Below are 10733 nucleotides of genomic sequence, written 5' to 3'. Positions count from 1 at the left end.
AAGCAAACCATATTTGAGAACTTAAATGTCTTTCACCAGGCTAAGCATATGAGATAGAACATGGCAAATCTTAAGGTCAGGCAGGTGCTTTATATGGATGCATTTTGATAACAGTCATCTCAAAATTGATCCATTACTTATTATTGTAACTGGCAAGACTATTTTTTGCAAAGCTTCTGTAGGGCTAAAGGGGGGCGGAATGAGTATAAAGCATAAACCACAGAAGAGTCTAGACTGAGATCTAAAATGTATTGGGAATCCTACTGTAAGCCAGCAATCAAGAAAAGTAAGGTGTAGCAGAAGCTGGTGACCTTTATGAAACATCCGTAATCTCTCTCTGGGTTTCTCTACTGGTGGGGCTTAAAAGTGGGTCAAAGAATCATGCCACTGCTTTGGACACATGCACATAAAAAGCAGTCTTCTGAATGGACAGTGTCCAAGTTGGATCCCTGGCCAGCTGGAGGTATCTGGACTGTGAATGTAAATGGCCCACAGTCTCCTCTCCCTCGGTTACTGCTGAATTGCCCTGGAGCAAGGCACTTAACCCCTTACTCATACTGTTGCATAGCAACCATCAGTACAAGACTGATTGCAGGGCAGCTCACTAGTGTGAATGTAGCTGTACAGTGAAGGGGATGTAGGTCATTGCAAAATAAAATAATAAATAAAAAACATCATGCACACGCTGTCAAAACATTCCTTAAGCAAATAAACATATCAATACAATATTACTGTGAAATGAGTCTCTTGTTGCCTGTGTAGAAGTAATGTAATGAAGAAGTGAACTGTGAGACAATACCAAACTCAATGTGGATTGCGTCAGAAAACAATATTTAAAGGAGCAGTTCTACATTTTGGAAAATAGGCTTTAATTTTTTAGCATTCTTGCCAAGACTACGTATGAGAAGAATGATACCAATGATATATTGGTGTGTGGTGTCAATCTTCTCATCTAGCACACTGCAAATGAATGCATTTCTATATTACATTTCTACAATCATACATTTATGTACAGTATATTGATGTTTTATAGGCTACATGCATGTGTCGTTTCAAAGTTAACATGCACTGGACACTGGAGATCTGAGGTTCATCACTGGTGTTAAAGCCCTCACTCATCATTATGAACTGTATGAACACGTTGGATGGCCTTCTGTGTCAACACAGAGACTTAAACACTGGCATATATTTATATACAAAGCTATTCCATCCTACCTTCTGACCTTTATCAGTGTAAATAGTACCGGGACTCACACAATCTTTTTCTTCTGTCTGTTCCAACGGTTAGAAATAAACTGGGGAAAGAGACATTTAAGTTTGCTGCTCCCTCTAGTTGGAACAAGTTACAGACATCCATGAAACTTAATGAGTTGGTCCCATTGGTTGCTTTTAAAAGGATGTTAATTGAATTGGAGGCAGCCAGATGTTTTGTCTGATTTAGGATTGTGGTTTACTTTGGAAAAAATGTGCTGATTTTAGTTGCAAATATTTGTATTTTTATGTTTTTGTGTATTTTGTATTTGTGTGGTTGTATGGCAGCCTGTCTTGGTGAGGACATTCTTGAATAAGACAATTTTTTAATCAATATGGGTCTTTTCCTGGTTAAATAACATTAAAAATACTCAAAATGTCAAACTGTCTACTTTGATCCAGTGCAACCTTAAAATATGGTATTTATTAAAGTAAACTACAGTAATGTAGGTAGGTTTAATGCATGAACTAACCATCAGTTGATTTAATAAGTGGGTTGAATCGTTTTTTGTGTCTTGTTAATCGTTTTTTCTAATCCAGATCCACTGTATGGGCCAATTATTGTAGCTATAAGACTATCCAATCACTTTAGTTTTTACATTTTTGTTCACTATATAAAATATTTTCATTCATTGAGAGAGCTTCAGTTGTTTACACAGATAATGACTCGACTTGGCTAATGAATATTTAGTTAAGCCTAATTAAATGATCAATCAGGCAGGCTGTATCCCCGCCCTCCTCGTGCCCCAGAGGGCCTTCTGCTCTGCAGCCGGGCACGCCCTCAGCAACTGATCACGTTACCTTAGCAACATGTTTCCTCCTTCGGACGCGTAGATTAGCTCAGCTGTCATATCCCCCAGAGAGAGAAAGAGAGAGATACTTCTTAGCTCTGAATAACAAACTCTCCAACGTGATGTTACAAGTCGCCGTCCCAGGGTGGACCACCTTTTCAACTTAATGGTGAGCATGCATCCATACCGCGGGCACACACGATGTAACCTCCAGTGTAGGCTAATTGTCAGTCAGCAGAGTAGTGCTTGTGCCGTGCTGCGCGCGGCGGCAGATGGTCCATGTCCATGTGTGCAGTGCTTGCTACTAGTCAGATTACCCGTCCATAGTAAATCCTGGGCCTTGCAGAATGGGGGCAGCAAGACGCGTCGGCTGAGTGTAATGCTAAGCTGTTGTGTCGTGCAGACCCCCTGGCTGCAGGCCTGCTTCAGCTCTTAAATGTGCCGGCCAGTCTCTTTCAATTTCACCCTCACTCTAATTAACAGACAGGCCAGAGCAGGTGGACTCTCCTACATACTTTTCTGCTCAGACGATTGGGAAACTGCTTACTTGCTGTATAGTATTTACTGACACAATCTTGTACTGTACAGTCACACAAGAGGGAGAAAAACAAATCACCTAGCTACTGAATCCCAATACAGACGTGCACATACGTAACTGATGTGGTGGATAAGGCTATAAGGGCCTGACTGCATGAGACTGCCAAAGGGGATCAAAGGTGAAATCAAGCACTCTATATGACAATATCTATGATGCTAATAGGACTCAGCAGTGAGACGTGACCTACCTACTACATGAAATACATTTGTGTTCTTTATGTAGTGTGTGTACTCATGTGATTTGTAGCAGCTGTATTTTTGAAAAGGAAATCAGGTGAAACAAGAAAGCACAGGAAGCAGTATATCCCAAAAATGAATGCATCGTGTTTTTTTTCTTAACAGCTGTGATCATTTCAAATCATTAGACATTTGCAATTTAAGACCATGTTTGATGGCCTAAATTTTCCCAAATATTATTAAAATCTGATCACAGAAAAAAGAAAACCTAACATCCTTGGCAGAGTCAATCACCAGAGACTTCAGGGCTCTCAGAGACTATGGTTATTATATTTTTACTCCGACATAAACCAGTACGTGCTGTAGCACTCATGATTGCCAATTTGTACTTTTGTATCTATGCCATGTTTAAATCATTATAACAACATTAGAAGCTGTGCAAAATGTTCAATCAAATACCATTTTGTTGTGTTTTGTTATTATTATGTAGCACTAGTCTCACTTATGTATATTTATCATATCAGATTTAGCAGGCGTTGGTTGGCTTTTCTCCATTTGTGTTGAGCTTCAATTCATATTCAAGCAAAGGAAATGCAAAAACATATCTTAATGAAAGAGGGATTGATCCCTCCCCCCTAAATGAGTGCACTAGAGTATTCCAGCAGAAGGTTAAGGAGAAGGGGTAGGGGGTTGGGTGAGGGTGTGTTTGCCTGATTGAAGTGAGCTGAACTGTTTTAACTCTGGCAACAACACCTGTTAACACCAAGGTGCAGCTTCCTTAGTGTTAGTGAACATTGAATGAAACTTTTAATTCATACATTGATTAATTAATTCATACAACCCACTACAGTTAAAAAAAATCCTAAAGCATTTTTCTTTACCACTGGATAATGATTATGCGACCGTGCTGCATCACAGACCTGGAGTATTTCTTGTATGCAGGGCTCTTAAGGCTCTGTGTGGCTGCAATAGTATATACAGCAATTCCCCGAAGCACTGCACAAGTGTTACAAACAAACAAAGACGCACAACCTTGCTTTATTGAGGTTCTCCTCTAGAGCACCAAATAAACAGGAAACACCGCAGTCTATACTACAGGGGGGGATAGTGACTGATGAAGGTTTTGCCTCAAACAAAAAACGAGCAATTCATAGAGGTGAAGTCACGCTGCTGAGGCTGTGCTGCTGCTGGCTCTGGCCTAATTTAACCCATGGTTATAACTTCTTTGAGGTATTACGGTCTAGGGAACATCATACAGTTGCAGTTTGAAATGCTCCTTGAGGTTATAGAGAACAAAACAATGTATATTTGTGGTGCTGAAAGTACACGTTCACTTTAACATCCATTGCAACCATTCTAAGATATAATTCCGTTTTCTTTGGCTTCCATTACTGAGCATTTAGAGAGAGAAAATGTATGTGGGGTCGGTTTTCAGGGTTGCAGGGTCCGGGTGCTCATCAGTGTTATAACTGATTAGTGGTGATGTAGATAGCTACCCAGGGAGCAACACGAGTGATCAGTCCAGCAGCGGCTGTGGCCAGCAGCCTGCTTGTATTTGGCTTATCAGTCCTCCAGTCGTTCTGCAGTGACATAAATGGCTAAGTGCTGTTTCAGTGGCATCCTGCTGGTGATATGAAAACATGAAAAAATAAACAGATTTTTATAGTTTAGAAGCTTAGCTGTAGGATATTTGAGAGTTATTATGTTTCACATGATCAAGTAATGATGTTTCTGGTCCATCATCACAAATCTTGGAGCTGAAGGGGTTTTGATTTGAGGTGTTATGTGCTCAGAAACGTCTGCATTCCAACATACTTAATGATGATGGCAGTTGACCTCTTTCTGCTTTAACCCACTCTGAAATGGTAGATCATCTACCAAATCCATCAGCAGAGTGCTGTCAGAAATAGACTGCTTAACAGTGAGTGGACAGAATATGAGTTCTGTGCCAGTTGATTTAAAGCCTGTGTTACTTTGAGATATTTTCAGGTGAAATAACTTTCCAAAAGATTGTTTTATTTGTCACAAAAAAAGGACTGGGCTTTTTTGAATGAATTGACATTGAAAACTGAAGAGAGATTTGCTTTCACTTTCTGATTTAATCATTTCAGCTGCTTCATTGAGGTGCAGAGATTTGTAAGGGGCTCTTTCATTGTTGTTCCTTAGGAATATCTGAAAGAAAGGCAGCAGCTTTCATCAGTGTAGCAGGCTCACAACTTGAATTGATAGTTTTATTCTACTTTATTTTAATGAAGTCATCCTCTATCCCCAAACAGGCAAACAAAAGCGCACTCGCAAATACAGCACAGTAGCAAATACTAACAACATTCAGTCACTGCAGCTGTCAGGCTCTGAGAAGCTCTGAGTCAAGAAAATCATAATGAGAAATTACCATACACAAGGAGCCTTGCACTATTTATCTCAACAGTGTTTGGCTCGACTTACACCTGTGCGTCCTCATTCTTGCATAAGTGCCACTATACTGTAACTAGTTGCACCCACTAGCCAACATCTTCCTCACTTTCTGTGCATCGCACTGATGGCTTGATGAGCCAAACTTTTCTTCTTGTGTAAAAAAAACATTTTCTCATTAGATGGCAAGTTAGCAAATGTTTTCAGATGTGACCTAGTTTATGATCCAACTGTAGGCTATTCTCTGAGTTATGTCTGTATTATTGATAAAATCTAGCCTACAGTGGTTCAATTATTCTAGTTATCGATTATCAAAGCTAATCTTTTTCATGATGAATAGATACATTGTTTAATCATTGGATAGTGTAAAACTAGCCTTCACAACTGGCTTGTTTTGTTCAAATAACAGTCCAAAATGGAAAGATATCCAATTTAGAAGACTAAGAAAATTAGCAAATATTAACATTTAAGACACACAATTTGTTTTTGCTAAAAACAAAATGACTTTAAGCAATTGACTGACCATCAAAAATGTAGCAAATTACTTTTCTTTAAATTGCCTAATTAATTAATGGACCAATCATTTCAGCAGTATTTTTTTGCCTTTTTTTTTTTTGGTCTTATGACAGACCAGTTTGATGTGATAACTTGTTCTGCCGTCTCGGTGTCTCTCTGTCATCAGTCAAGCAAGGATTTACACAGCTCCCTTGATCCATTGCCCTTTGCACACCTGCGTGATTGGTGTTCTAAAATGTGGGTGGAACTGAGCTATAATGAAAACAGCGGCTGTGCAAGACGATTAGTTGACCCCCACATACATGCTGCTTCTAACCCCCTAACCCTTACTTGAACCACTTCAGTGTGTGGCCTGCATTTTAATCTTGACTGATCAATACCTTTTTAAAGGCCTCTTAATATCCCAGAAAACCTTTTGGTCCGTATATCTAAGTAGAGGCCAACGGTGTTGTACTGGTATGTATAAGTATTGAATGTATTTCAGATTAAATGCACAATTCAGAAGCATTAATGTGCTTTTGGGCCCAAATTGCATTCATCAAGCAAACTGTAGTGTTGAAAACACCTTTAAATATCTCACTTTGGGTTGTACTAAAATCAAATTGTATTAGAGATTGTTGTGAAAAATCAGTAATGGGATCAGATTTATGGACTAGAATACAAACCACTAGAGTTTCCATGTGTGTTGCTTCCTTGCTGCATATCTGTGAAATTTTGGGGGGGAAGCAGTGTTTCTTCCTGCAATTTATTTCCCCTGGCAACAGTGTTTCTTCTAACATCGATCCATTACTCTTACTGCTCGTGATATTAGATGGTCTTTTCATCCCAGCTGTCTCTCTGCTCCAACTTTAGATTTGGATTACAGATTTTGGTGAGACATGATCAGTGTCGTGCTGACCAACATCTTGTTATGGTTTGTAGATTAGGTCACATATATATATATATATATATATATATACACACAGTATATAGATATTATTGAATTGTGGCAGCTACTATAAAAGTTCAATATTTATCTGTACTGTTTTGACCTTCCGTCTGAATTGTATGTATTTACCGGTGATGAGGGCAGAGCAACAAGCTATGAAAACGACACTGATACTGTATTCCCATCTACAGTTGATAAGGTGAACATGCTAACAAATGGTTGCTCATTTACATATCCAGCAGACATGGAGTAACCTAAGCATTTGTTGGTTTTCTTTCATTAGCATTCTAACAACTGCAAGGTGTGTAAACCGTATTTTGTAATTTATATATTTACTTGCATGTTTAGAAGGCAGTGTTAGTTTAGAAACACATAATTCCACACTAGCGTTGGGCTTGATTGTGTTTTTTGAGTGGCTATTTAGAGTGGTTATTGAGCTGTTTTGTCTCCATTACATGATTTTTCTCCAAACAGAGCCGCTAGAATCCATTTAAGAAAAAAGTTCTTTGAAATGTGGAACTTTTAATAGGAAATAAGAGATTCAGCTATATTAAAGGGATAATTCTTTTGTGGTTTCAAAGTCAGATAAATAATATGTTGCATTGACAAAATATAGAGGAGGTTGACTTTGTTTTCTTAGTTTTTTTTCTCTAAAAATGATCAATTTTTGTATTTATTACATTTCAATCACAAACTGAAGAAGGGAAAGGATAAAGAAATGCAGCAGGTCGATTAACAAGCGGTCTTGTTTTTTTCCCTTTTGATGTTTTTAGGATCCTTACTAAAAGTGTACATAAAAAATGGCGTACGCCAAAAAAAAATTGTAGTGTGCGTACGTTAATCAGCCTCTTATCCTGCTCTGAACACGCCCATTTTTAACCATAAATAGTCCATGCAAAGTACCTTGTGAATGCCCATAAGTATGTTATTGACCCTGGCAGTTGTTCTTTCGTGACGCAGAATCAAGCCGAATCATGACGACTGGTAGAGAAAAAGGAAAAAAACAACCTCTCAGACGCTCGTGAATTGCTGCAAATCAAATTATAATTTCAGCCTGTTCTCGCGCAGTGTAGGTAAACCTGACTAAACAGGCATTACGGCACTCAGGGACATCTTTGATATATACCAGACCCACAGGTACTATATGATAAGATTAACCTGAACTATATTACATCCAAACAAGTCTGAGTGATAAAGGTGAAGCTTATAATGTTTATATGAAACACAACGCTGTAAACTGCCGGTTGCCCCCAGAGTTGCGAGGACGTGTTTGGACCAGGATGGCACGGTTCCGGCGCATTGCCCTCTCTACTGGACCCAGTTCAGTACATAGATCCAAGAGCACAGCTTTAGGGTATTTAAATTGTCATATAAACCAGTCATCATCATGGTCCCTGAAGTCTCTTTCTCTCCTGATTCTTCCATTTGGGGTTAGTCCTCCTGCAGAGCCAGCAGTGCCATCATGCAGCATTATGCACGGGGGGTCTCCGCAGTATTTTGTTTACAACAATTTGTGATTGTTAACACCTTGCCAAAAGCACGGCATCAACTATATCCCCCACCCAGAAGTACAATCTGAAGACAAAAGTGTAAAATGCAAACACATTTCTCCAAGCAGGTTTTGTCACCAACAGTATTAAAGGACTGATAACGAGGACATTAAGTGTAACGATTGCACGAGAGCTTAACGGCTGTATTTTCCAAATTTGACATTTGAGTATATATACAGACATGTAGTTATTCACACTGTATTCTGCCAATATCTAATGGCAAGGTATTTGATGCTATCATGTATTCCATGCAGTCATGTCATCTTATCCTCTGCGCACCGTAGCAGACGATGTGATGGTGAGACAGCGCCGATTAAATATTAAGAACACATTTTGATTGAAGATTTGAGTTTATGGAACAATTATCACTCAGTACAAGTGCAAATAATACTGCTGGATTTATCAATACTTGAAAATATTAGGAGTAATCATTATTCCCACATTAACTTACTGCAGTCTGACGTCAGTTCACCTCCTCACCGCATCACAACCTTTGCGTGGGAGGTCGCGTACCCACCTTTAATCCCCGTTTTGTGCATTATAAATGAGACCTCAGAGCCTTACATTGTCATATACAGTTGTGTTATGTTACGCTGATTAACTTGTACAGCAATGCTAAAAATTAGCCTACTGACATCGATGGTTGTCTCTGTTGCTCTGTAGAGCTAAAGGGATAATTCTCTATATAGGTTCATTGCTACGAGGGACTCATTAGACCTAGTGATTCATTGTTAATATAAATGATTGAATAGAGCGACTTTGAATAAAAGTTTAATCAAAAACGTATAAATAATATTCTATTTATTCCTCCGCTGCTGTGTATAATGAATATCCTGCTAACACTCCATTCACAAACCATTTCACATTTTTTCCCCTCTTTATTTGAATTTAATTATTTGTTTCTTCAGAAATCAGGTGTCAGCTTTCCGATTTGTTCACTGGAACACAATAGTCAACCTCATTTTGTGTAAATGAGTTCTTTTGGGTGCCCACACAGCCCTTGACAATACTTGCAATCTCGTTTACTTTCACCCCCCTTTCACTTTTATTGATATTGTTCCTCTATATTCAGTGATGTATTACTCATCACCATGCAGTTATTTAAATCAGCCCGGGTGAGCTGATCAGGGAGCAGTGTTTTTTTTTCTTGCAGGGAGGCTTCTCCACTTTGTTGTTTTATCTCTAGCGCATGGATGAAAAGGGCCTGAGGGAAAAAGACAATGCTGTCTGCTTTAACTCATCTCACTGCGTGACACTGAGGTATCAGGCACCAGCAGGGAAGAAAAGAATATTTTATCTGACATTGTCACTCTCTGTAGAAACCTCAGGGAGGCCCGAGACTGCTGTGACACACATGGTGGTCAGCAGCACTGCATATGACACCTGCTAGACTCATTGAAGCCACAAATCTGTCTTACACTGAAACAAAGTGTTAATGATAGTTGTGTTTTTCATCAACTTTTTTAGCAGAACTTATGTTCTGCTAAAAAGTTGAAAACAAAACAACAAAGTGGTAGAAATCCCCTTCATTTTGCAAAGCATTGTTAACAATATTTGTTTTCCTCAGGTTATTATTCATGTGGACCTCTTGGAGTATGCGGAACAGCATCTCATGAAGTACGATACAACCCATTTGCCTCATCCATTCGCCAGATGACACAATTTGAGTTTTAAAAGTCCTTAGATTGATTTGCATTAAATAAAAAAGAGAGGGGAAACATGCTGGCATCGTTGTTTCACTTGATTGCCGTCTTTGTGGCCGTCCACACTGTCCACTGCCAAACAGTTTGCAACAGACAACAGTCACTTGAATGGCACCCTAAACAACACGCAATCCATATGAATTGGACCCTCATAGGAAACATCTGTAGGAGCGTTTCTGAGTGTTGGGATTCTCAAGAGGGAGAGGAATCAACTGGACACACTGTCAACCTCCCACAGAAATGCCCACTTCAGCTGCAACATGGAGACAAACTGCTGATGTCTGCCGATGAAACACTGAAGTCATATGGCATCAAACTCCTTAATGTGTCAAAAGACAGCTTTGAGAGCTGTTCCACAAATGGACAGATAAAAGAGCAGTTTCTTTTCCCCCACAATACAAATGGCAGTGAGCATGTTGAGGCCAAGTGGCTCATCCCGGGTCATCATTACTTCATCGCTCTGCATGAGGGAGACACACAGCTGTGCAGGCTTGGCTTACGACTCAATGTGTCTGTTAAAACGCAACTTTGTCAGGGTTCTCCTCTGCTTCGACTTTGTTCCGGGAACGGTGTTTGTCAGACAGGCCTCTGGGATGGTGCATACCACTGTCTGTGCCACCGCCACTACTCTGGAAGGTTTTGTGAAAAGTCTGACGCTTGTTTGGATAACCCTTGTGAAAACAAAGGAGTCTGTTTGAGCAATGGATCCACAGATCCAAACCACAGAACATATAAATGTCTGTGTCCTCCACATTTTACAGGTAAGGACAAAACCAACTGATCCCAATTCTCTCTTGTGTTCTTTGAA

The 10733-nt window shown here is 39.4% G+C and overlaps 1 protein-coding gene across 3 annotated transcripts in view; it reads left to right on the top strand.

Moving 5' to 3' along the window:
• Nucleotides 1-2063: 2063 nt before the first annotated feature.
• The window catches only part of eys (eyes shut homolog), a 175281-nt gene continuing 166611 nt past the window's right edge, over nucleotides 2064-10733 (top strand). For 2 of the 3 annotated variants that reach the window (XM_032540683.1, XM_032540682.1), the window contains exons 1-2: nucleotides 2064-2211; nucleotides 9790-10686. In XM_032540683.1, coding sequence (XP_032396574.1) covers nucleotides 9942-10686 — 745 coding nt within the window. In that variant the 5' untranslated portion in view covers nucleotides 2064-2211; nucleotides 9790-9941. The remainder of the gene's footprint in view (nucleotides 2212-9789; nucleotides 10687-10733) is intronic. The other variant, XM_032540685.1, reaches the window with a different exon arrangement.

The sequence above is a fragment of the Etheostoma spectabile genome, chromosome 17 (assembly GCF_008692095.1).
Source record: "Etheostoma spectabile isolate EspeVRDwgs_2016 chromosome 17, UIUC_Espe_1.0, whole genome shotgun sequence".
NCBI lineage: Eukaryota > Metazoa > Chordata > Actinopteri > Perciformes > Percidae > Etheostoma > Etheostoma spectabile.
Note: the sequence above shows the minus strand (reverse complement) of the source record. Positions and strands in the feature narration are given on the sequence as shown.